General features: G+C 40.0%; 4 protein-coding genes and 1 long non-coding RNA gene across 6 annotated transcripts in view; 2 read left to right on the top strand and 3 right to left on the bottom strand.

The window, feature by feature from the left end:
- The first annotated feature begins 623 nt into the window (after nt 1-623).
- LOC134819134 (uncharacterized) lies at nt 624-11,736 on the top strand. The gene is made up of 7 exons (XM_063828909.1): nt 624-859; nt 967-1,103; nt 8,200-8,340; nt 9,826-9,999; nt 10,198-10,278; nt 10,784-10,892; nt 11,092-11,736. Exons 1-7 carry the CDS (start codon nt 715-717, stop codon nt 11,205-11,207), a joined length of 903 nt encoding a protein of 300 aa, XP_063684979.1. The 5' UTR covers nt 624-714; the 3' UTR covers nt 11,208-11,736.
- Nucleotides 1,756-7,251, bottom strand: LOC134819933 (uncharacterized). Its single transcript, XR_010160818.1, has 3 exons — nt 7,171-7,251; nt 6,894-7,004; nt 1,756-3,242 (listed from the first exon to the last, which is right to left on the bottom strand). It is a non-coding gene; the product is annotated as an uncharacterized LOC134819933 (long non-coding RNA).
- Nucleotides 11,737-11,858: 122 nt separating the features above from the next.
- On the top strand, nt 11,859-15,169 carry LOC134819211 (SUMO-conjugating enzyme UBC9-A-like). The gene is made up of 4 exons (XM_063829020.1): nt 11,859-12,004; nt 12,123-12,257; nt 12,523-12,599; nt 14,293-15,169. The coding sequence occupies exons 1-4, from the start codon at nt 11,866-11,868 to the stop codon at nt 14,416-14,418; spliced, it is 477 nt and encodes a 158-aa protein (XP_063685090.1). The 5' UTR covers nt 11,859-11,865; the 3' UTR covers nt 14,419-15,169.
- Nucleotides 15,170-17,881: 2,712 nt separating this feature from the next.
- Nucleotides 17,882-27,539, bottom strand: part of LOC134819690 (ADP-ribosylation factor 4-like) — a 55,399-nt gene continuing 45,741 nt past the window's right edge. The window contains exons 2-5 of the mRNA XM_063829773.1: nt 20,269-20,339; nt 19,917-20,107; nt 18,926-19,123; nt 17,882-18,693 (exon numbers count right to left, since the gene is read on the bottom strand). Of these exons, the coding sequence (XP_063685843.1) occupies nt 18,607-18,693; nt 18,926-19,123; nt 19,917-20,107; nt 20,269-20,335 (543 nt within the window). The 5' untranslated portion in view covers nt 20,336-20,339 and the 3' untranslated portion in view covers nt 17,882-18,606. The remainder of the gene's footprint in view (nt 18,694-18,925; nt 19,124-19,916; nt 20,108-20,268; nt 20,340-27,539) is intronic.
- Nucleotides 20,932-27,539, bottom strand: part of LOC134819687 (F-actin-capping protein subunit beta-like) — a 34,767-nt gene continuing 28,159 nt past the window's right edge. For both annotated transcript variants that reach the window (XM_063829771.1, XM_063829770.1), the window contains 3 exons: nt 27,423-27,533; nt 23,130-23,284; nt 20,932-22,063 (listed from right to left, as the gene is read on the bottom strand). In XM_063829771.1, the coding sequence (XP_063685841.1) occupies nt 21,979-22,063; nt 23,130-23,284; nt 27,423-27,533 (351 nt within the window). In that variant the 3' untranslated portion in view covers nt 20,932-21,978. The remainder of the gene's footprint in view (nt 22,064-23,129; nt 23,285-27,422; nt 27,534-27,539) is intronic.

Raw genomic sequence — 27,539 nt, 5'->3', positions numbered from 1 at the left:
GAACTCGCAGATGATAATTTTATTCCCACTTTTTTGGCAATTATGAATAACCAATGAAAAACTAATAATACCTCAGTAATATAATCAGCGAAGCACAAGACAGTATGGTATGGAATTGAGGGTGAAACATAATGAAATAGTCACCCGGCCGAAAAATGTATGGTCGTTTTAAAAATACATAATATAGTCTTTTTTTATTTCCAGACTGGATTCCTAGTCAATTTTTTAATTTATACAATGGGGTGATAGGGTTTTATAATTGCCCACTTTTTTAGGATTGATCCTCACACTGCATATACTCACTTTGACAATTATATATCGTTTTTAACTATCCATGCAGCTAAAAACGAACAGCTCAACTGTAACACAGATCACTCTAGCAACTAGCTACCTCCATTCTCCAAAGATAACTTATTATATTAGATTGAAAATGTTTGATAACTCTTACACTTGATTAGAATTTAGAATATTATAATTAAAAATTTTTACCTCAAAGAATTTAGAATGAGAAAATTGAGATTAAACTAGTACTATACTATAATAGGCTAGCGGTTTTGCATAGGTTGATTAGCCTTATTTACATTATGTTGTTATCTTTCATAAGTTTGACTTTTAAACGATCTATTTATCAGGGAATATGTCATGATCACCAGAAGTGCACTCCTTTCAATACCGTGTAATCATATTAACGGAATATGAATTCCTTTTTACTCCATGAACTTAATGTTAAATTCAACTAAAACACTAGTGATTGGGTTGTCTGCTGGTATAGTTACTGTTTTGGGCAGCTATTTGATCAAAAAATGGTTGAACAACGAAGAGACAAGCACTATCAATGATCCTCAGAAACCAAACAAGAGTGGGTTAACGTCTTTTACCTTATTCTTTTCCATTCTGACATTTCGATGGCTAACAAGAAACGTTTTCTTAAATTTTTAAGAATCACTTTATTTTTACTTTCCTCAGAAAAGAAGCCAGATAAGAAGACTTCTGTACCAGCAGTGGATTATTCCAAGCTAGCACCAGCCATCAGTACTCGAAACCCTCAGCTGGGAGTCTTACTTAAGTTTATCAACGAAAAGAGCGCTTTTAAAGAAGAACAGGTTTTTTTATTTGGCTTTACTATAGCTTTAAGTATGGTGTAGGAAAATAGCTACAATTTATCACCATAACTAAGACTATTAGGAAGTTAGGACCATTAAGGATAACTTTTCCCCATCAATATGGTTTTTGGGGCCAAGCCTCGAAAAGTCATTATGGACGATTAGAAATTAAGATTACTTTATAATATGCCAGGGCCCTGGCAGGGTCGTGACCGAATTCATAACTGACCATCCTTCCGAATATTTTAGTCTAGGTCTCTAGGTGCGTTTTGTTACATTCACAAACTTATTTTACATAATTTTTGGGTGCAACCACTGTTTTGTATGCTGAACAGAACAAAATCAATTCTTGCGTAGGCCTGAGAATAAGAGATTAAAATGAAATGCGACAACTTATATGAAACACTGAATCGTTAAATTGAGTGGCCGCCCACTGAAGAAATGCGGCCGCATTTCTTGTTAATGTCGAAGCGTGATTTTAATATCATAACTTATTTTAAATGTAAAAGTGCTTTTTGCTAATAATTTTAAAATGTACTTATAATTATATAGAAAACCGAGTTTCTTGGTATTTAGTGTATGCTAGTCAAGCTCTAGTCACGAAGCACGAACGGCAGGGCGTACCGTATAGTAGAAATGAAACGAGTATATTAAAAAGGATAATTAATTAAATGGAAAAGTAATACAAAGTGAACGTCAACAGATAAAAACTTCTAAGTGTTCGCTCCAATCAATTGACGTGACTAATAGATCACTCGACGTGTCTAATCACAAATGGTAGTGCTCAGTAAGACTGGCTACCGTCAATTTGAATCCCTTAAAATGATTAAGGGGCAACTAAGAAGTGAGCTCTTCACATCCGGCTTTCCGGGTATACTCTCAAAACTCGTCACGCCACACTGCGTGACGGCACAACGCATCTGCTTGCACCACGTGACTTGCAGTCTCGCCAATGAGCACTCCACTAGCAGTCACCCTGTGTCCGCGAGGACCAACCACAGGTCTGGCTGTTAGTCAGGTGCAAAATGAGCGGACGGCTCGTTACAGACAGTTAGTCTGACAGTAGTTCTGCCAGCCAACCGACTTACACTCAAAATGTGTAACTCCCAAATACGAACATATAAAAACATTGGTTATTATATAATACCCGGAAACACATACTAAATTCTACGTCCCTTAAACGTTATGCTAAACTAAGATATCCTAAAAGATATCTCTAAATACCATATTACAACATCTCTACCCAAAAATTTTTTTCGAATATTTTAAAACAATAAAATAATCGCCCTATTCAAAAATTAAATTTTAATGCTCCCACGCATCAAAAGTCCAATACTTAAAAATAAGTCAAGTCTCAAAATAAAATACACGGCCCTAACCCTGTGCATTAAATTTAAATCCTCAAAATCCTAAAGTTAAAACTGAAATTGACTTCCACAAATCTTTCAAAACTTTCCAAAACTTTCAAATACTTCCCTCTTGCACCAAGTTGTAGAGTCTTTGGTGTTGAGTCTTCATCATTTAGATAGAGATGTATCGGAATCTCTAAAACGTCCTTGACAAGCAAACAAAGAAGTCAAAATAAATTCGAAAGTTTCTACGTTTCCGCCACTAAAGCAGCCCTGAACGGTTCGTGTTGCGAGTAAAGATCCTAATATCCCTATCAGTACTGTTCTGAAAGATACACGTGTTATACCTAAGTAAGTTACTATATCACTGCTAAGTACTAAATGGAAAGTTTAGCTAAGTGCGTAAGATATTACTGTACTGAGACTAGATTCCAAAGTAAGTGTACTTCCCTGTCAGGGCTTCTCCCCGTCTTCTACTGGCTTAAATACCTCAAGAGATCCTTGACCACACTAACTTTCTCGTACCCCAAACGGTCGGGTTGTCTCCGCTCCTCAGGTCTCCTAGTGTTATATCTACGCTCCTCCCTCGGAGGGCTCTGTCTTCTTAGATCCACAGGAGAAAGCGATCCTGTTGTGTCAATGTCGTGCCCCACTGTATCATATGACCTAGAACTGCTATGACCCATCGTTCCTTCACTAACAACCGGACTCGATGATCTTCTAGCGGCCGATCTCTCTCTAGCTGGAGTGAAGAACTCTGCAGAATTATCAACTGTTTCTACACTATCGCCTGAGGGAATGTTATGTGTGAGAGGTGTTACCGTACTAAAACTAGGATTAGTAGAATTCATATCTAGTTGTGCAGGACTATTTACAACCCTAGGAGTGGAACTTAAACTAGGTTGTTTATAAATGCTAGCTGCACCATCCCTCTCCAGACGAAACTTCTTCGGATGAACCTCTCTTCTCCTTGCTACAACTGGTGCTCTTCTCAGTTGAAAATCTGTCTCCTCTTCACTATCACTATCGGAATAGACTACATCTCGCCTTGATGAGGCCGTCTCTAACTCAGCTTCACTGCTAACAACTTTAGGCAATGTAAAGCTAGTCTCTAGTTTCTCAGAAAACTTGTTCCTGACATATCTCTTTAACTTTCCAATGTTAAACACCTTCTTCTCTCCATCAGGCAAATCTAAACAGTACAAGTGATCATTTATCTTCTTAGAGATCTTATACGGGCCAACCCAACGAGGACCGAACTTGTGCTTTGGACAATTTATCAAAACAAAAGCTTCCTCACCTTCCTCAAAGAATGGTCCCTTAACGTGCTTATCGTGATATCTCTGTGCATAGCAAAAATCACGCTCAGCTTGGACCCTCACCTTCCTGGTGATAAACTTGAGATTCTTGTACAGCTCGTATGCTTCAACATCAAACTCATTCTCCTTCATAGGCTCTAGCTCGAAATCCTTACGATTCTCAGCTAGCAGGCTTAACGGTGTGTTTAACTCACGACCAAACACCAATCTGTTGCTAGAATAACCTGTGTGCCGATTCCGCAATGAGTTAAGTACAAAGACTACTCTTGATAACCAAAGATCCCAGTCCTGGTACCGTCCTGGTGGTAAGCTGGTTCTCAGGGCAGTATTCAACCGACGGTTCGCTCTTTCAACTCTTCCAGTACTTCGAGAAACGTACGGTTGGCCATGAATGTATTTGCAATCTAGGGCTTGAGCTATGGTCTCGAAATAATTAGCTCTAAAACCCGGATGATTATCAGCCATCATGAATCTAGGCTGGCCAAAACGATCAATCCAAAACCTACGAATCAAAGACACGCTCTCCTTAGCTGTCTGGGTCTTAGTAGGAATAGCTACCACATAATTTGACCAACAATCGGTTATCGTCAAAATATACTTGTAACCTCTAGGTGTAGCACCAACCTTCTCAGGAACTATATGATCGAAACAAATTGCTGAGTTAAAGGAGTGGAACAATATGTGCTTGAGGGGTGCCTTATTGTATGCCTGAGGTGGCTTACTTGCTGCACACCTGCAACATGCTGCAATCCATAACTTGAAACATTCACCCATTTTCGGCCAGTAGAAATGTCGTTTACAGACTTCAAGACAATTTTCTACTCCAGCATGTGCAGTCTCCTGGTTATGCACCATGTCCAGGACAGATTCATGCAAGGATTCGGGGACTATGATCAACTCTCTACTTCCCTCCGGATCCCTCACTTCAGTCCAACGTCTCCTAAGTATCCCTTCCTTGATACTTATAAGATCAAACTGTTTCCAATAACTTAACAGTTCCTGTGGCATTCTACCCGCCTGAATTACCACCGGTTTCTCCTTCTTGATCACCCAACTATAGACCTGGTTTAAGATATCATCCTCCTTCTGAGCCTGTTTAATCTGCTCATGGGTAGGATTAAGAAACTTTACTCCTCTCTCTAGTGAGCTTACATCACTAGTAACCGCTGAAACATTTTCCACTACATCAACTGCTCCCGCAACTACTGATACTTCCTCTGTTGTATCAGCCTGAGTAAGATTACAATTGCAATGACGGCTATCAACTTCAGGCGAAATCGGAACACTGTTTACAACACTAGGGTCTTCACTATTCTCATCAAACAAGAACCCCGGAATCATACTGTCCTCAACACTCACCTCATTGCACGATTCCTCAACCAGATTACTGCAATCATCATCAACCACAGTCTCGCTGCTAACCGGTACTTGCATCCTCTTAAACAGTATCGGGTGTTTACATCTATAATGTTCACGTCTCACCCGGTTTACTCCCTCTAACGCAGCATCAAGACTAAAAGTGGAACTATGACCAATGCTCGCTACATTTTCTCGAGATTTACCATAACCCTGGTATTTATAGCGGTTAAATCCACCACACCTCTGGTTTCTCTTCCCCGAGATATGCTTCATGGTAAAAGTACAGTTAGCAAGCTCCTGAAGCTTCCTGATGACAAAAGACGTCACTTTCGAAAATCTCATTACAATCTCATAAATATGTGTGTTTTTGACCGCGGGCGACCTCCTTTTAAATCTAGGGCCGCCCTTTAGAAGTTTAAAGGCGCCTGATTGTTAGGTCTATACACTCTGTTCCAACTCTGTTGACCATAACCACTCTGATATGAAGACCCTCTGTCTTGATATCTACCTCTATTACCAGCAAATCTGCTCGGACAGTTTCTCTGAAAATGTCCTCTATTACCACACTCCCAACAACCTTCTAACTGAGAGCGAACGTTACGTGATCCCCGATTATTAGAATTAACCACGTTGCGAGCTGGCTGATAACGTGATTGAACAGGCGTGTTTCTACGATCATCATTTCTCATACCACCCCTAAAACTATTGCTAACCATATTAGGAGTCCATGATCGGCCTGTGCGCTGGTTAACTTCCGAATGGGAAGGAGGACATTCAGGACTATAACTCTCCTGTCTAGTGCCCGTCATAAAGTGGTCACGTGTTTGTCTAGGTGCTGCAAACCTAGCTCTCTGGCCATCTAATTCAGGATTACTAATGGCGAAAATCGTATCCTGGGCCTGAGTGAAACTCCCTGGTTCACCACCAACAGCTATCGTGATACGCTCAGTGTGGATTGCTAGTTTTACTGCCTCTCTATAGGAATGTAACTGGGACTCATAAAGCTTAGTCCTTACAGCTACGTCACGAGCTCCTACAACAAGAACATGCAAGCAACTCTCGTCCCTCTTCGACTCGCAGTCGTATCCGGCTTTAAAAGCAAGCTCATCTATACGTGAAATAAACTGCTGTAGGTTCTCATTTGCTAACTGACGCAATGACATGAGCTCAGTTCTATAGGCCCAAGATTGAGTAGCTGGAAATATCTCCTCTGAGTATCGCTTAATAAGAAGATCAATATTACATCTCTCGTCCGGCCTAAGAGAGATTTTCTGCAGTATTTCCCAGGTGGATTCACAACGAATGTACGACAACATATACGTGCTAATATCAGAACCACCGCTATGTCCACACAGAATCAAATGCTCCTTGAACCGCCTGGCAAATATGATGAAATTAGATCCAGTGTCAAAGTAAGGAGGCTTGGGAGGCTTGGCACCCGTCAAATGTGGACCAGCGACTGAACTATTCAATGGGGTTATCATACTGTTGTCAAAATCATCCCCGATGTTCACGTTTCTAAACTTAGTAACTGTGCTAAGTGGTTCTGGCCGTACATTATCAATCTTATTCTGCAGGCATTCTAAAGCTGAATTCAACTCCTTCTCTAAATCGGAAATGTCATGGCTATCTGTACCTAAACCATCTATCTCCTCCATAGTCTTATTTATGTTTGACTCGATAATTGACGTCGCCCACTCCATTTCAGCTGCATAACTATCACACATGCTAAAACGTGAATCTAAATGTAAAAGTACACTTACAAATAGAGTAGATAAGTACTGGAACAGGCGTACTCCTCACGTTGCTGGAAAATCTTCTAGTCAAGACTTTACTGTGCTTTACTGGAACTGTAACTTCTACGTCTATCACTCCTGAGTAGATGTACGGAAAGTAAGGTTGCTAAACTTACGCAAATCTCACTAACAATCTAGGTAATAACGTACTGAAGTCTACAAGCGGCTGTAAACTAGGTGCTCGTCAAAACGATCGCACTCAACTGGAATATACAGGTACCACAAAATGGGTAGCTACACTTACCAAATCTAGTAGGAAGTACTGAAAGATCTCGAACAATCTCCACGTAATTCTTCTGCACTTCGACGTATACCGAACTTAGCTTATCAAATGAGAAACGTTAGGATCTTAAACGAAACTATACTGAATATAGGTGATACTAGAAGGATCACGAGCAAAAATAGCAACACTAAAAGTGGCCTCCAGATATAGAAAACCGAGTTTCTTGGTATTTAGTGTATGCTAGTCAAGCTCTAGTCACGAAGCACGAACGGCAGGGCGTACCGTATAGTAGAAATGAAACGAGTATATTAAAAAGGATAATTAATTAAATGGAAAAGTAATACAAAGTGAACGTCAACAGATAAAAACTTCTAAGTGTTCGCTCCAATCAATTGACGTGACTAATAGATCACTCGACGTGTCTAATCACAAATGGTAGTGCTCAGTAAGACTGGCTACCGTCAATTTGAATCCCTTAAAATGATTAAGGGGCAACTAAGAAGTGAGCTCTTCACATCCGGCTTTCCGGGTATACTCTCAAAACTCGTCACGCCACACTGCGTGACGGCACAACGCATCTGCTTGCACCACGTGACTTGCAGTCTCGCCAATGAGCACTCCACTAGCAGTCACCCTGTGTCCGCGAGGACCAACCACAGGTCTGGCTGTTAGTCAGGTGCAAAATGAGCGGACGGCTCGTTACAGACAGTTAGTCTGACAGTAGTTCTGCCAGCCAACCGACTTACACTCAAAATGTGTAACTCCCAAATACGAACATATAAAAACATTGGTTATTATATAATACCCGGAAACACATACTAAATTCTACGTCCCTTAAACGTTATGCTAAACTAAGATATCCTAAAAGATATCTCTAAATACCATATTACAACAATTACATGCACTCTAATGCCATGTAATTGCACATATCTTGCGCTTGCCTAAGTATGTGATAACAACTGTTAGACTTACTAAAATAATAATATTATAATATTATATTATGTTTTATATATATACATATATATAGCTCTGTTATTGTTGTTTTTACAGGAGCATCTCAAGAAGTCTGGGTGCCTGCTAAATGTAATCACTGTATTGTGGCAAACGAGCAATCCTGACATCAAGATCGTTTGTTACAAAATCGTTACAAACATATCAACTAATCCTGATATGCTTCAAGAGTTTGTTAAGGTAAGAGAAATTTCAGTGACAGTTTCAGACTTTCAGTGACATAGATTGTTCAAGTGGCAAGAAATCAATGTTCCTAGTTATATTATTACCAATACTTAATCAATATTGCTGTACATGTTCTTTAGTTGTTCAAGGCACATTATATACACATTTATAACATCCAATCTCACTGTAACAACTCTAATCTTACACTGTCAAACTTACCCATCCTCCATAGGCACTATACGTGTAAGAGAGTGAAATCTTTTGACTGGTAGCACCCGCGTAACTTCACCCTGAATAGCACCTAAAGTTCACCCTAAATAGCACTTACCTTTCACCCTTAATAGCACCTAAAGTTCACCCAAAATAGCACTTACCTTTCACCCTAAATAGCACTTACCTTTCACCCTAAATAGCACTTACCTTTCAACCTAAATAGCACTTACCTTTCACCCTAAATAGCACTTACCTTTCACCCTAAATAGCACTTACCTTTCACCCTAAATAGCACTTACCTTTCACCCTAAATAGCACTTACCTTTCACCCTAAATAGCACTTACCTTTCAACCTAAATAGCACTTACCTTTCACCCTAAATATCACTTACCTTTCACCCTAAATAGCACTTACCTTTCACCCTTAATAGCACCTAAATTTCACCCAAAATAGCACTTACCTTTCACCCTAAATAGCACTTACCTTTCACCCTAAATAGCACTTACCTTTCAACCTAAATAGAACTTACCTTTCACCCTAAATAGCACTTACCTTTCACCCTAAATAGCACTTACCTTTCACCCTAAATAGCTCTTACCTTTCACCCTAAATAGCACTTACCTTTCACCCTAAATAGCACTTACCTTTCACCCTAAATAGCACTTACCTTTCACCCTAAATAGCACTTACCTTTCACCCTAAATAGCACTTACCTTTCACCCTAAATAGCACTTACCTTTCACCCTAAATAGCACTTACCTTTCACCCTGAATAGCACCTAAAGTTCACCCTAAATAGCACTTACCTTTCACCCTGAATAGCACTTACCTTTCACCATAAATAGCACTTACCTTTCACCCTAAATAGCACTTACCTTTCACCCTGAATAGCACTAACCTTTCACCCTAAATAGCACTTACCTTTCACCCTAAATAGCACTTACCTTTCACCCTGAATAGCACTAACCTTTCACCCTAAATAGCACTTACCTTTCACCCTCGATCTTACTTTAAACTCCCCTAATCTTGCACTGTAAGTTCACTCCTTATATTTCATTGTTACTTCACCCCCAATCTTGTACAATATAACACCTTAAATATTAAGTATCGCGAGTTTACACCCCAATCCTGCAATGTAACACTCCCACACAATAATCTTAATTATTAATATCAATATCCCACTAGCCTGTTGTACCACCTCCAGATGTACTATGTACATCTCACATTGTACAATGTACCTACAAAATGTACATTATGATATATTAATAACAAATCAATATCCCACCAGCCTGTAATACCACTTCTGTGTGAAGCGCTTGCGCAGGAGCAGGAAGATGTTGAAATACTGCGAAATATTCTAAACCTCCTGGTGAACATCACCTCTCACCAGGACATCATCATTTCTGAATACAACCTCAGAGCTATTCCTCAGATACTGTCACTCTATACACCTCAAATCAATGTAAGGTTTGTGTTATGAATTTTAAACCCCATTGCTTCACCAAACACTTTTTTGCAAATGTCAAATTTGCCGAATTTAAATTAAAACAGTGTGTGACTGTGAGCAAAATGATAAAAATAATAGACTGACCTATTTTACCAGGGGGCTTGGAAGTCAAATATAATGTTTCTATAATGTTTATTATAAAATATATTTCAGTATCAATACGACATAGTGTTAAGTTGCCTGAAGATACTCATCAACATGACCTGCTCTGATATGGTGTTTGATTTAACTCTTGTGAGTTTACTTATTGCACCTTTTTTTTAATTATTAAACTGAAATATACAAATATTGATATTACTTTCGCGTCGCTTATTATTTTAATGACTAGCTATTCTGGGTGCTGAAACTTACACATGATACTCACTACTCGCACCTTGTCACATATTAAGGTTGTAAAAGATATCCAGCACCAGTGATCGGACCGGGCACGGGCCAAGGAGATTATCTCTTGCCGTAATGTTATCGGCCGGTAATTTAAGTAATCTTAAACTGTTGGGAGAGTTGTTTCACTTCCAGCATTCCCTCTCAATTTCAAAATTGTGGAAATAATTTAGATGATTTTCAATCAGAGATATAATTTCCTTGCCAAATATTAAAGATTTTAGCCGTGGCTAGGGGGGGCATTTTTGAGCTGGGACCCCGGCCGATCACTGAGTTCACATGCTACAGCCTACAGTTAGAATCTTTTGCTATTCTTTCTTGCAGTACTAAGAACGTTCAACTCCAGCATTATCTTCAGGTGTACATGACGAGTATACATTTGCTACACGGTTGTAAAAACAATGCTATTATTCTCCGTGTTCTAACACTTTTGAGAAATATCCTTAAGTCTGGAACTCTGAAACACGGTCAGTGACTTTAGCGACTGGTGATATTGTATTACAGAATAAACCCTTAAGAATTATAGTTCTGTTCACCAGGGCAGAGGGCTTGCAACAAAATACATAATTTATATTTGGTAATTCGTTTTTTAATAAGAAACTCATTTTTTGTATCGCTAAGTTTACTACTGTTAAATTGTAGTACTTACAAAATTGTTATTTTCAGACTGTAAATTTGACGACGAACTAATGCGAGGTATTGGCACGGTTTTATCCAGTAGTGAAGATAACGATAACCTCGAAATTGCTAATCAGATATATCGCCTAATATCCGATCACTGATAGTTTTTAGCTCACTCAATAAGATCACTTATCATTCAAGTTCAAGAGGGGTTGCTTCAAATTTTTAAATATTTCTAGGGGTGCATCCTATTTTATGGGGGTTCAGGGCGGGGGTTGCACCCCAATTATTGTAAAGTAAGCAACATAGATAAATTTTAAGGATGTTACACTAATTTGGGCATGCGTGTTTATTTATACATTTTATTTTGTGCCCGTTTTTTATTTTTATTGTCGAGTTTCAGTGTGTATTATGAATTTTTATAGTCAGGGTGGATAGACAATATCTGATTATTTTTATTATTATAGTGTGAAATGGGAAAAGGCAAAATCTATATTTAGATTTTTTATTACACTTAAATCAATGATCATTAATATCTAGTGTTGATAATTTTACCTGATTTTAAATTTTATACAAATTTTTTCATCTGATCTTATCTGTTTTTTACTCGGTTTATTACCTTTGCATCGTTGCATCGTTTCATAAAATTAATAGCCTGGTGTCCCATTTTTAGCCTCCGTTTTGGGCGGCAAAATTTGTGCCATTTTCTTGTGAAAGGTTCTGAATTTCTACCAAAATAAATGATTTTACTGCGCGCTGAGACCAATTTAGCGGTAGCACGCTTGTTCTTTCTCTCTAACCCGCTGATTTTAGTAGGATATGACGGGTATAGCATTGGGTAGACTGCAAGAGGAACGAAAGGCCTGGAGAAAAGATCACCCATTCGGTTTCGTTGCTAAGCCAATTAAAAACAGTGATGGAACTCTGAATCTCATGAATTGGGAATGCTCCATACCAGGTAAAACCACTCCTTATTTCACCAGTTTTGTTTTGTTTTTGGTTAGTTGCTGTAATGTCTAAAAATAGAATATTGCAGTTCTAGTACTTCAGCATCACATGATGTATAATGTATTCAGGTAAAAAGTCTACTGCGTGGGACGGTGGGTCGTACAAGCTGAGGATGATATTTAAAGACGATTACCCCACAACGCCACCCAAGTGCAAGTTCGAGCCCCCTTTATTCCACCCTAACGTTTACCCGTCTGGGACAGGTATGGTAGGAGGGAAATTAATTACAGTTTCTTAGCAACTACGGATATTATTTTATAAATCTGTACGACTATTTGTATTGTCGTACTCTGAATCTCTACCGATTAACATATTTCTTCACCGAAATAGTGTCCTGGGTGTGACCTTTGCTGTTAATTCATTAATTGTTCCTAGTTTGGGTAGTTTACAGTCTGGGGTTTCTTACATTTCACAAATCCCATATATTTAATTGAGATAATTAATTTATTTGAGATAATTTCCCGACAGTGTGTTTGTCACTACTTGACGAAGAGAAGGATTGGAGACCAGCGGTGACAATCAAACAGATACTGCTCGGAATTCAGGTGAGGGAGAAATGTAGATTAAATCAAGATGCGCAATTGAAAAAGTCACCTACACCCAACCAGTTTTTCTGGGCAAGGGAAAGCTATAAAGTTTTGCTGTGATATGACGACTGATTTGGTAAGAGGGTTCCCACTGGTTCGATATCACAAATGTCACTGAAGGCTATAGAATTCTCGATACAATGTGACCTGTACAATATAATAGTTAGATGGGGATTTTCCACATTTAACGAAAGCTAGCCCGGGTTAGGGGTATGGAGTATTTGGTTTTGGTTTAGGGAGAAAGCTTACCACATAGCTCCAGGATCGAGATCAGAATATACAGGGTGGCCCAGAGTAAATGACCACCCTGTATACCGGACAATTAGGCAGGGTGCCAAGATATGTGTTTGGATTAGCCTACTAGTGTAATTTGTGCACAATAGCTATTGTAACGTATAATAGTTATTATAATGTATTATTTAAGTGGCTTACTGAGATAAGAGGGGTATGAAATAGCTTACGAGGTATGTAACGATCCCACGTGGTAATGATTACCACATCGGGTGGGCGACAATTGACTCCCCGACAATTGACCCCCCGACAATTGACCCCCCGACAATTGACCCCCGACAATTTACCCCCCGACAATTAACCCCCCGACAATCGACCCCCCGACAATTGACCCCCCGACAATTGACCCCCCGACAATTGACCCCCCGACAATTGACCCCCCGACAATTGACCCTCTTACAATTGACCCCCAAAAATATAATTTAATACAACCCTGACCCTGACCCTGACCCTGACCCTGACCCTGACCCTGACCCTGACCCTGACCCTGACCCTGACCCCAACCCTAACCCTAACCCTGACCCTAACCCTGACCCTAACCAGATTAATTTACCCCAGTTTAATTACATTTGTCGGGGGGTCAATTTTCGTACTAAGCCCTAGATTTCGCGACAATTGACCCCAGTGTAATTACATAGGGGGTCAATTGTCGGGGGGTTAATTGTCGGGGGTTCAATTGTCGGGGGTCAATTTTCGTACTAAACCCAACCCTAGATTTCGCGACAATTGACCCCAGTGTAATTACATAGGGGGTCAATTGTCGGGGGGTCAATTGTCGCGGTACCACCACATCATGGGGTGTGATGGGGGTTTAGAGAAGGCATCACTAGAGTCATAATTTGTGAACCCCCACCAAATTTAAAATCTTAAGAACTACGAATAAGTTAGCCCGTTCCTAGTCGCGTATTATAGTCCGTTGCAACCCCTTTAAAAGTTACTGATTTATCCCATTGAATAACACCTATTAATAAACGATGATCCCCGTCCAGCCACAATTTGGTTAGTTAAAATCAGTATTTTAGAGAGGTATTAGAAAATCCTAATTATACACATGACTGAGCCCCCGGCCGACTGTATAATGACAGTCACTGAGTCACCAAAGATAAGGTTGGTGATAGCTCATATGTTACGTTACTAGTAACTAGTAACTTAGGGCAAGTGGTTTTGGGAATACTAATACGCTAGCGTGATTTGTAATAGTGATTGCGGAAGGGGAAAGGGCTTAAAAATTTTCAAATTTCTGTCTTATGCAATATGTGAACGGTCCCGTCAATAGTACATATGTGCATACTATCATCAGAACATATTCGATTTTATGTAAGAAGCGGTCCATACAACTCAACAACAAACATCCTCTCAGGATTTGCTCGACACCCCCAATATAAGAGACCCAGCTCAAGCAGAAGCCTACACCATCTTCACCCAGAACCGAGCAGAGTATGATAAGAGGGTCAGACAGCAAGCTGCCAAATTCACTCCTCGTTAAGTTCTCTCTCTCTCCAACGCCATCCTCAAATTCTCTCGCCTATACTCATTGCAAGTGGACGGAAGGAAGCGATTCCTTGTTTCAAATCTTCTTGAGCACGAAAGTTTCGGACTTGGAGAATGGAGACATGACTCCACTCAACATAGGACTGGAGTCGAGACTAACTTAATTTTAAATTCATACCCTGAGTTGGATGTGTCAGAGATTAACGTTTGCTGTGAGCTCCTTGCTTTTTATAAATTAACATTTTGATTTGCCATCGTAATAAAATATTTTAAACAAAGTCAGTATTTATTTTTGAATCTCAATCTCGAATTGATTAAATTAAGTTCACCTATGAGAATAATTTGCTAAATTAGCGATTGGCAATGCAATAATAGTCATCTTGTCCTTGATTTATCATAGCTTTTCTACATTAGCAATGGTGCTGCCATCTAAATACATTTTTAACTTGGTAACCTTGAAAGATTTTTCATCCAAACCGCCCCTTTTGATTCATTATTGGTTATTCGAAAGAAATTTCGGACGTTTTTTCCTCACACGCCTAGCTGTGCGTCTGTGACAAAGTGGTAGGTGCTACTGTAAGCATAAGGAGGATACTGATAATGTGGCCTACAATTTGTCTGCTGCATCGTGTTCCATTCCCCGCTGCCAACATCTGCTTTACGGAAAATTTAAGAGATTGAACGTAGGGATACCTTGTATGTTAGCAATAGATATTTTCTTATTTTATTGCCAAGTTTTAACTGAATGCTTTTTGATTCTTCGTAAACAAACCCAATGTGCGAAATATTAGTCCAAATAATACCAAATCTTGTCAATAAATTCAAAATTAAATAAATTCAAATTGAAACTAACAATCAAACAGAAACATAAATCTGGGGTGCCGTTGTAAACACAATTTTCTCAGATTAAAGCACGACATGTGACGTCACTACCCTAACTAACTGCTCGATTAGCTCAATTTAAACAAAACAGTAAGATTTCTAATTTCTCAGACGTGCACAGATAACAGCTGTTCTGGCCGGCTCTGTATCCGTGTCCACGTCTGATTATTGTCCATTCGATCCTGAATTCTAACTTACGGTCTTTGAAGGACCAGATCTTCTCTGACAGGTCGGTTCTATTTCGGTACCGCTTCAGGTTGTAGCGCGATGTACTACTGGGTCGCGCCGCGCATCAAATAATTCTTCTCGCAACCACAGATGCAGATCGGCGAGATGCGAAGGATTGACATCGTGAATCAACGCTTCAGGCGAAATGATGACATTTAAATGTTAGAGAGTCAGGCAGCTAATAATAACTGCTTGTACTTGTAGGTTTATAACCTACCAAGACGCGCGCCGAGTTGGACTTGGACTCGTCGACGGTCACTAATATTTGGAGCAAATATTTTACGAGTATCACCCGTAATATGGTTAACTAACTGCCAAATCCACTCCTCGTGGCCTACAATTTGTCTGCAGCAGCGTGTTCCATTCCCCGCTGCCAACATCTGCTTTACGGAAAATTTAAGAGATTGAACGTAGGGATACCTTATATATAGGGGGGGGGGGGGGGTGTCATGTCCGTCTATGTCCGCCTATGTCCTGTCCTTTTTGGATTCTATGAGACAACGGACGTGTTTTTTGGGACATTGGCGGACACGGACGGACATTGGCGGACTCGGACGGACATTGGCGGACTCGGACGGACATTGGCGGACCCGGACGGACATTGGCGGACTTGGATGGACATTGGTGGACATTAGCGGACATTGGTGAATATTAGCGGAAAAACATTTTGAGGACTGAAGAGTACTGAAGAGTACTGAGGAGGATGGCTGAGAAGGATGGCTGAGGAGGATGGCTGAGGAGGATGACTGAGGAGGATGACTGAGGAGGATGACTGAGAGGGAGGAGAAGGATCAGGAAGACCCAGGAGGAGGAGGAGGAGGAGGACCCAGAAGGAGGACCTAGGAGGAGGAGGAGGAGAACTGAGGAGGAGAACTGAGGAGGATGACTCAGGAGGAGGAGGACTCAGGAGGAGGACTGAGGAGGATGGCTGAGGAGGATGGCTGAGGAGGATGACTGAGAGGGAGGAGGAGGAGGAAGAGGAGGAAGAGGACTGAGGAGGAGGAGGAGAAGGACTGAGGAGGAGAAGGAGGACCCAGGAGGAGGAGGACCCAGGAGGAGGACCCAGGAAAAGGCCCCAGGAGGAGGAGGAGGACTGGGGAGGAGGAGAACTGTTGAGGACTGATGAGGAGGACTGAGGACGAGGAGGAAGAGTAGGAGGAGGACTGAGGAGGGGAGGAGGGAGAGGACTGGGGAGGATCAGGAACACCCAGGAGGACCCAGGAGGAGGAGGAGGAGGAGGACCCAGGAGGAGGAGGAGGACTGAGGAGGAGGACTGACGATGACTGAGAAGGAGGAGGACTGAGGAGTACTGATGAGGATGGCTGAGGAGGATGGCTGGGGAGGATGGCTGTGGAGGATGACTGAGGAGGATGACTGAGAGGGAGGAGGAGGAGGACTCAGGAGGAGGACTCAGGAGGAAGAGGAGGAGGATGAAGAGGAGGAGGAGGACCCAGGAGGAGGAGGACTAAGGAGGAGGACTGAGGAGGACTGAGGAGGATGGCTGAGGAGGATGACTGAGAGGGAAGAGGAGGAGGAGGAGGAGGACTGAGGAGGACTGAGAAGGAGGAGGAGGAGGAGGACTGAATAGGAGGAGGAGGAGGGGGACTGGGGGAGGACTGAGGAGGAGGATGGAGGACTGAGGAGAAGGATGAGGAGGAGGACTGAGGAGGACTGAGGACTGAGGAGGAAGAGGAGGAGGATGAAGAGGAGGAGGAGGACCCAGGAGGAGGACCCAGGAGGAGGACTCAGGAGGAGGAGGAGGACTGGGGAGGAGGAGGACTGTTGAGGACTGATGAGGAGGACTGAGGACGAGGAGGAGTCAGGAGGAGTAGGAGGAGGACTGAGGAGGGGAGGAGGAAGAGGACTGAGGAAGATCAGGAAGACCCAGGGGGAGGAGGAGGAAGAGTAGGAGGAGGAAGCATTTAAATGTTATTTCCATTTTTGTCCGTTTTTGTCCGCTCTATTTTTTGTCCGTTTTGAAAATATAGGGTACCGAACGGACAAAAAACATGATCCCCCTATAACAGCAAAAATTGAACATTTTATTTAGCAATTTAGGTGTCCAGGCCATTAATGTCCGCCTATGTCCGTCTATGTCCGCCTATGTCCGCCTATGTCCGCCTATGTCCGTCTATGTCCGCCTATGTCCGCCTATGTCCTGTCCTTTTTGGATTCTATGAGACAAGCGGACATAGACGGACGTGACACCCCCCCCCCCTATATATATATAATTATATATGTTAACAATAGATATTTTCATGTTTTATTTCTAAGCTTTAACTAAATGCTTTTTGATTCTTCGTAAACAAACCCAATGTGCGAAATGTGAGTCCAAATAATACCACATCTTGTCATAAAATCAAAAATAAATAAATTCAAATTGGAACTTACAATCAAACAGAAACATAAATTGGGGGTGCCGTAGTAAACACAATTTTCTCAGATTAAAGCACGACATGTGACGTCACTACCCTAACTAACTGCTCGATTAGCTCAATTTGAACTTACAATGCGATAAACAAAACAGATCCCAGAATGTCTAATTCTAAAGTGAATAATGATTGTCCCGCCGTGCACTGCACTGAGCGGGCATTATTACATAATAAACCCTGAATATCAAATTTATTAATCTACATAGAATTATTATACAGATCGACATTGCGAAGAGCTCACCATGCTCTATTATTTTATAGATTTTATAGATTATCAAGTTCCTCATTTAAAGAAATCAGAACACTTCGCTTTAAACTTAGCATGACCCACAAAAGTTAACTCTGTAAATCGTAAAAGGATGGCCTATCAAGAACGGTAACCCAACTACCAATGTGATACAGTAATAGTTTCAACTAAATTCGTAAAAATAGGGCAAATTGAGATGCTTACCGTAATTTAAGTTATTTAGTGATCCAAAGAGATAGTCTATTTAACTATTCAAGTATGATAAACTATAACATTCTTCTGAAAAAGAAAATCACGCTCAAACTAATCTGTTTTATTCAGGAATACAGTCTTCGGTTTAACAAACAAATGCGTTTCGGGGGCTTAGAATGCACTAATAGATAAAAGCTGTGATTTAGATTTTGGCCATTTCGGCGGAGAGCCAGTCCAATCCCTCGTAGAGACCGTCACCAGATGTTGCGCAGGTCGCTTGGGTGTGCCACTGAAATAATAAGGAATGAGTTAAAGTTAAATATACCATGTATACGGGCTTGTTTTAAATTTGCAAACTACCATAACATCGGTACAAATATTTCTTGGGGCCAATAGGACAAAACTTGATGCCTTAAATTCGACTGAAATGATTTAACGTTATCTAGAGACCCGACTGTTGAGATCATTAAAAGTTTGAAGACGATCAAGTCTGAGTTAAACGTATTGAAATAGTGTCCTACCTGTCTGTTCTTCATTCCCTGGAGACCGAGTGCGTCAGCCACATCGGCAACAGAACAAGCTGAGGGAAGATCCTGTTTGTTGGCGAACACGAGAAGGATAGCGTCTCTCAGCTCATCTTCTTGGGTCATTCGTTCTAACTCCTCCCGAGCCTCTATTAAACGTTCTTTGTCGTTGCTGTCCACTACGAAGATGATTCCCTGGTGGGGTCAATGTGAGGAACTTTTTATTTTAAAAGGGAGGCTACATAGGAGGGTGCTATGAGATCACACCTCTATTATTCTTAATAGTTCGATGCGATCGATATTTGGACACAGTTTGTGGACTTCTTCAGCACTTTCACAAAATACGAGACTTTTCAGTCGCAAGAGGCAATCAACGGTGAGTTCTATTAAGTATAACCTAATATGATTACGTGTACAGTTTCTATGTGGCATTGTTGTTTTAATGTACAGCTATTCAATCAACACAAACGTCTCAATAGACTCACGTGCGCGCGCTGACGCCTGTTATACAAAACGCCGTTTACATGCACTTTTCACAGATATCAGCAAAAAAGCACACCGTTTCAGCGTTCTACACTGACGCGCGCAGCGCTCCTGCACATTGATTTCTACAGCCTACATGAATTGGTACACTAGATGTCAGCCTTTCACTTCCGCCGAAATAAATACACATTTCCTTATCTACCCTTATCTATAATCTACTCTGCCTACTTGTATCGTATTCTGCACTATAAAAAACAAATCAACAACAAGCAAGCTATGACAATTATGAATAACATGAGAATTTAATAGAATGTAACCTTACGTATCGTAACTACGCACATAAATAATAATAACTAATGGGGATTAAGACGTTTGAACCTTTAAAATGTTCGCTATATTCGGGAAAAAAGCTAATAGTTTTCGGTATCAGTGATTTGAAAATTTTAAGTATTTAAGTACGCCACATTTCAACAAAATAACGCAAAACTTCTTCCTAAAACGTTACCTGAGTGTTTGTATAATAATGTCTCCAGAGAGGTCTGATCTTGTCTTGACCGCCGACATCCCACACTGTAAAACTGATGTTCTTATACTCCACGGTCTCTACATTGAAACCAATGGTGGGTATCGTGGTCACTACTTCTCCGAGTTTCAGCTTGTATAGGATCGTAGTCTTACCTGCTGCATCTAACCCCACTGAAAAGTGAAATTATCGTGTAAGGTTACAGATGATCTGTTTATAGGCTTAGGTTATTTTTGTAGGCAAAGGGTTAAAATGTAGGATTGAAATTTAACGAAATTATTTGTTACACAATATGATCTGATTAAACAGTGTAAAACTGAAAATATAAACATACCCATGAGGATTCTCATGGCCTTCTTTCCGAAGAGCTTGTTAAATACTGTTGACAATGTAAGCCCCATCGCTAGAAAAGAGTATTTGTTCAATTTAGATAATCAATTTAATTCTACTACTGGTGTAAAAAGAATGTTAGAATGATACGTTCCCCACTTTAACTAGGTGCTTCTGCATGCTTTTATGGCAACAAAACATCAACAACCTAGTAACATAAAACATGTTCTCAGCGGTCAAACCAGTTGGTAATGTACTATCTTAGTCATTATCATTGGTCAACAATCAACATAAGTTGAAATTGAAATAGAAATTGGTAAATTTGTTTGACCACTCCCACACGTAAAATCGTTACAACAGGTGAAACAAAGAGGGTGACCTATATGTGATATCATTGGTGGATCAATTGGCCGGTAGATAGATGGATAAAAAGGGCTATTAAAAAGTGCCATATGTATTCAATATTAGTTGCCGATACTTTCTGTTATCTAGATATTTTCAAATTGATAAGAAGACATACCAATCTTATCTGTAAAGGAGAATGCCATTAAATTGTATTGATCGCGGATGACACTTTTCAACAGCCCTTTCGATCCATGTCTACATTTTAATAATATACCAATTCCATCAAAAGTAGATGATTATAAGAAGCAGTAAAACAGCACTGTAAACAAATTCACACATTTAATTATAATTTCAAGTGGATCAAGCCATTGATAAAACCGTACAATTCACGAACAATTGAATTATATCGAATTGATAGCTGAATTAATGGTCAATTTGCTTCATCATGATCCCAATTCTCTACAAAATAGCACAACTTACGAAAACAACGTTTTGTTCGAATGAACGATGAATATTTAAAACACACCTAACATCTTTTGACAATAAAAGGACTTGCAGTGGTATAACTAACTCGGTAAAATCAGATGTTTCACGTTTAAAAAACGTGAAATCGGGTTTTGCGCATGTGTGTTAAATGAATGCAATATAAAAATCACTCGCATCGAATATTAAAACAAAAATTAAAACTAGTTAACACAACAAATGGACACTTATAATTTCATATTCTACATAATATGTGCCTCAAAACTTGTCTGACTGATCACTTAACCCCTTCCTAATGTACTTGCCTCTGTACTATATCCTCAGCATCACTAATATAACATATATCACCAATATCGTCACTTGAAATCGAGTAATGGAAATAAAATCATACTAAATGTTCTCAAAAAAGGTTTAAACTTGTGTACAAAATACGTTTTACTTATGTATTACGAAACTAGCAGCAGTTATGAAACATAATATCATAAGAACATTCCAAGCTGAATTCTACAGAAATGGTAGCTAGTAGGATTAAAGGATATTGAATACACCGCCTACTATTTCTACTCTTTAGTGCTTCTCGTCGTTAAACACTAAACAACTCAATGTCAGATCACAGTATTATGTTATGCGGTTATATATATTTTAACAAAAGTACAGGTTTTGCGTATAAAAAGCGTAAAATGCATTATTTTCACATTGAGTCTCTCCTCGAGGCGGGAGAGTTTTCAAGTCACTTCATTGGTCGAGACACTACTAAGTAAACAACATTGGAAGTACATGTTCTGCTACATAACTCATACATTGTACACTTTATACACGTGTACATTGTATAAACACGTGTATAGTGTATGAAGTGTTGAAGTTGAACATGGTATTTGTACATGGTTTACTGCGCAGACTTCTTGTTCTTCTCCGCCAATGCGGTCGCGAGTTGTCTGTTGACTTTGTCCATCTTCTCCTTTCCTTTCAGGCTGTAATATGGGGAATGGAATTTACTAAATATCATTAAATTACCACTAACAATTAGTGATGTTTCGATTTAAAAAACCAGATAAATGCAACCATATAAAAACTATGATTAACATATGATGTTTGTTCTTTATCTGTTGGAATGTTTACAAGAAGCATGTGTCAAAACAAATATGGTCTAGTTCCAAATATAACCAGTGCGTTATTCAGATATAATGATCATAATATGTAAGGAACTTTAACTAAGAAGACCTCCAATCTTATCAATGTTTAATCTACAAATATTAACAACTTTATATGCTGACTTAACTAGCCCGACTCAAACCAGGTACGTGACTAGACTTTAGTACCCAAACCAGGTACGTGACTAGACTTTAGTACCCAAACCAGGTACGTGACTAGACTTTAGTACCCAAACCAGGTACGTGACTAGACTTTAATACCCAAACCAGGTACGTGACTAGACTTTAGTACCCAAACCAGGTACGTGACTAGACTTTAGTACCCAAACCAGGTACGCGTACGTGACTACTGACTAGACTTTAGTACCCAAACCAGGTACGTGACTAGACTTTAGTACCCAAACCAGGTACGTGACTAGACTTTAGTACCCAAACCAGGTACGTGACTAGACTTTAGTACCCAAACCAGGTACGTGACTAGACTTTAGTACCCAAACCAGGTACGTGACTAGACTTTAGTACCCAAACCAGGTACGTGACTAGACTTTAGTACCCAAACCAGGTACGTGACTAGACTTTAGTACCCAAACCAGGTACGTGACTAGACTTTAGTACTCAAACCAGGTACGTGACTAGACTTTAGTACCCAAACCAGGTACGTGACTAGACTTTAGTACCCAAACCAGGTACGTGACTAGACTTTAGTACCCAAACCAGGTACGTGACTAGACTTTAGTACTCAAACCAGGTACGTGACTAGACTTTAGTACCCAAACCAGGTACGTGACTAGACTTTAGTACACAAACCAGGTACGTGACTACTGACTAGACTAGTTTGGTAACTATGGTAACTATGGTAAATGTGGTACTTAAATGCATTACTCACTCGACAAGAGATCTGGTCTCGTTCATGATGTCACGTGTCCTACCGAAGTAGATAGTATCCAACGTGCTTCTGATACTGTTCTCCATCTTCTCCACCATCTGGCCGATATTCACTATGTGGGATGACATGTCCGTCACTGGCGCGTCTTTCTCTGCCTGTAGATATTGTAGATTTGATATAATTGGTTTGTTAATTGAACAATTAAGTGATTACATATTGTATGAAACTGTAAATGCTCCATCTTCGCATTTCAATAGCATTACTCATAAAATAATGGATGTAAGGGCATGTAATCTTACATTAATTCTGTCTTTTAAATCCTCCTTTATTCAAAATAGAAATAGAGATTCGATCAACAACTAGTGTCTATAGATCATAGTGATCTTATGACAAAGTTATGCTAATTTTAAAGTTTAACTACGTAATATAATTACTATTAGTATATTTGCTCATCTAGTTTTCAGAGCCCTCACATAACATTGAAGCATAAAACGCAGATGAATATTGAGAAACATTACTCCTGATGAACTAATATATATATGTAGCACTACTGCTACATGATATAATCAGGGGGTATGTGTGTACAGTGCACAGGCTCCTTTTATCAGATTATAGCTGATCTGAGTGAGTGTGAGTGTGAGCGTGTGATCTGAGTGTGATCTGAGTGTGATCTGAGTGAGTGTGAGTGTAAGCGTGTGATCTGAGTGTGATCTGAGTGAGTGTGAGTGTAAGAGTGTGATCTGTGTGTGAGTGTCTGAGTGTGATCTGTGTGAGTGTGCGTGTAAGAGTGTGATCTGAGTGTGAGTGTGAGTGTGAGCGTGTGATCTGAGTGTGAGTGTAAGCGTGTGATCTGAGTGAACTTGTGTTAAAAATGTCAGATGCTTTCTGATCAGTGTTCGGACTAGAGTTAGAACAATATGCTACTGGACCTTACCCGGACAAGAGTCTGATCAGAACACATCAGAAATGTCGCATATTCAATGCGACTAAATAACACAACTAAATGAGTGTATATGATATACTCAATAGTCCAGTGTACACTGTACATCTGGTCAGGTGATGTGTATCTCCATGTTTACTGCTAATAGGACACGTAATGTTGTAACTTGCGACATTGGTGGAAGTATTTCCTGCAACGTAGAGAAGAGAAAAGAGATCCTTATTAGGAAAGTGTAGATTGGAGTAGAGAGAGCATATTGCTTAATAAACCAATAACTAGTCAGGCGGCTAACTGGTAGCTGGACACTGGACAGGTTGTTTTACACATGGATTTAAAATTCGAAACCATCCTTTTAATGAAATACAATACCCAGGTTTCTCGTTACATTCCAGATCACATTTAGTGGTGAAGCAGGAATGTGTGACTTGTTTGTAATGACAAATCTTACCAGTGTCTTTTACAGCAGTCTCTCTGAATTGTAATGTTTAATAGGGAGCATCACGGCTCTCGACAAAAGGCCACTCATTGGCCTTTTATATTACTAAGATTGCTGATTATGAATTACAAGGGTCTTGGCTGGCCCCCAACTTTGCTAAACATACACGGTAGTTTGAAATGATATGCTGAGCTCTAAAAGTGCCAAAATGTCGATTATTTCATTTAGTTTTCATCAGTCATTTGCCTTGTTTCACTTTGAGTGTCGAGAGCCGTGATGCTCCCTACTGAACACTACAATGTTAAAAACTCATCTCGATATCTACATAATATATTCTATAATAAAGTTTAGGTTAAGATAACGACCAATAAACACTAGTTTGCAGTGACAAATCTTACCTCCTTAAAATTAGTAACTCTGAACTGCAAACCCTCACAAACGTCTAAATAAGGTAAATATAACACACAACTCAACATTACATCACTAATAATTTTAAATGTGTTTATATGATTTCCAACATGTCACACACCCCTGGTAAGAACTCACTGTAATTAGATATAAGCTCTGAATCGCATACGTTACGGAGGGGTTGTGACGTTGTGGGCTACTTCCTCACTGTGCAACATGGAGGGGTTGTGACGTTGTGAGCTACTTCCTAACTGTGCAACATGGAGGAGTTGTGACGTTGTGGACTACTTCCTAACTGTGCAACATGGAGGGGTTGTGACGTTGTGGGCTACTTCCTAACTGTGCAACATGGAGGGGTTGTGACGTTGTGGGCTACTTCCTAACTGTGCAACATGGAGGGGTTGTGACGTTGTGGGCTACTTCCTAACTGTGCAACATGGAGGGGTTGTGACGTTGTGGGCTACTTCCTAACTGTGCAACATGGAGGGGTTGTGACGTTGTGGGCTACTTCCTAACTGTGCAACATGGAGGGGATGTGACGTTCGCGTTGTGGGCTACTTCCTAACTGTGCAACATGGAGGGGTTGTGACGTTGTGGGCTACTTCCTAACTGTGCAACATGGAGGGGTTGTGACGTTGTGGGCTACTTCCTAACTGTGCAACATGGAGGGGTTGTGACGTTGTGGGCTACTTCCTAACTGTGCAACATGGAGGGGTTGTGACGTTGTGGGCTACTTCCTAACTGTGCAACATGGAGGGGTTGTGACGTTGTGGGCTACTTCCTAACTGTGCAACATGGAGGGGTTGTGACGTTGTGGGCTACTTCCTAACTGTGCAACATGGTCAAGTAACACGGTATGCACCTTTAGTATAACCAAATTAGATACAAAATCTGGGCTAAAGCCCAAAATTAAGTGAACAAAAAATGAGATCACATATTAATGAATCCTTTTAAGGTGCTTCCCGATCACTTAATCTTATTTAGATTCATTACGTAATTATACATGTTTCTTTATCGGTCGAGACTCGATTGAAAGGTTGGTCGAAAAGCCAGTTGAAAAGACGATTGAACGATACCATGTTTGGTGAATACTTTCTGTAGATTCTCACTAGAGAGACATGATAATTACTTGGGCTGTATTTAAACCTGGACGTGTCACATGGGTAGGGGAAATCTCTAGTTATTGACCAAATATGGTAATGTCCAATCGTATTTTGAGTTTTTAACCAATCTTCCGATCGGCCGATGATGTCTTGAATATATTGGTTACAATTAACCATGAGAACAACATCTTCAGGTGGCCTAGTGCAAGTGGTTAGAGCATCCGCCTTCTGCGCAGAAGGTTCAGGGTTTGAATCCCAGTGTCACCTAGTCTAGGGAGTAGCTAAGGATCCATTGGATCTATGCGATCTCCTCGGTCGACTCAGCCGAATGATAGGAAATTTAATTGAGGGTTAAATGAGGAGGGGTACTGTTAAAAGGGGTACCTGTTAAAAGTTCAAGAAACTTCCTAGGATTCCCCTTCAGTGCATAATGTAAACATAGTACTATTAACTATTATTAACTATTAACTATTCAACACGACGATAACTTTGTTCCTCGAATAATTTGAAGAAACTAAAGTTGAGTACGCTTAAGTAAAGCCAACATAACGTGAAAGCGACAGCAAATCAATAAGTAACCGGAGAATTTGGTACGTGATATCGCATATCACATTATGATGGATATTACATGTTGAGTTAGAATGGATATATTCCATCAGAAAATATTAATTAAATCTGCCTGTTTTTACAAGCTCTAATGATGTAGTTTTACGAAGATTTCAAGCCACGTTGTGTGTTTCCCTTCTTGTCCAAAAGCATTGTATTAATTAAATCTAAGGGGTTTGGTAGGAATATAAATTTATAAGAGACATATAACTTACTAATAATATTCTGTGGTATGAGGTATTATTTAGGGTCAGATTGAAAGTTCTTACAAGGCAAATCTGGTTCCAGGTACTTATAACCGTTTAAGGTATCCAATTTCAAGTTTCAATTACTTTGAGGGCAAATGACTGTTATTTGGTAAAATAAAATTCTACTGACTGTTTTAAAACACTGAATGGTACGTGTTTTCATGCAATCAACTACTTCTTTTTTTACTTTTACTTCTACCGTAAATTCTACTTTTACTTCTACAGTTCTACTGATACTTCTACTGTTACTTAACTTTCGTGATCAAGAAAACTAAAAAACTATTACACTAAAAACTATCACCTGCACCCTTTGAAAATGAATGCCAAAATGAATGTCCATACTAGACACTAGTAAATTGCATGTGCACCTTGTACACTGTACAGTGTATACATAGGTTGTACACCTAGCTTAGGTTGTACAGTGTAAACTGAGTCACTGAACACCTAGCTTAGGTTACACTGTTAGTGTTATCAACATTAACATATGTTTTACATACACTGTATTAACAGTATATACAATATACATTAACAACACTGTTATCTATACATTACCTGTCTTGATAAGGAGCCCCCTAGGTCCATAGTGCCGGACTCAGGTCGAGAATTGTGAAGCCACAACATCACAGTGGATATCAGTTTGTAGTGTGCATTTCTACCTGCGCCCTGAAA

The sequence above is a fragment of the Bolinopsis microptera genome, chromosome 8 (assembly GCF_026151205.1).
Source record: "Bolinopsis microptera isolate Bmic1 chromosome 8, MBARI_Bmic_1.0, whole genome shotgun sequence".
Lineage (NCBI taxonomy): Eukaryota > Metazoa > Ctenophora > Tentaculata > Lobata > Bolinopsidae > Bolinopsis > Bolinopsis microptera.
The sequence above is the reverse complement of the archived record's forward strand: the minus strand, read 5'-3'. Positions and strand labels throughout refer to the sequence as shown.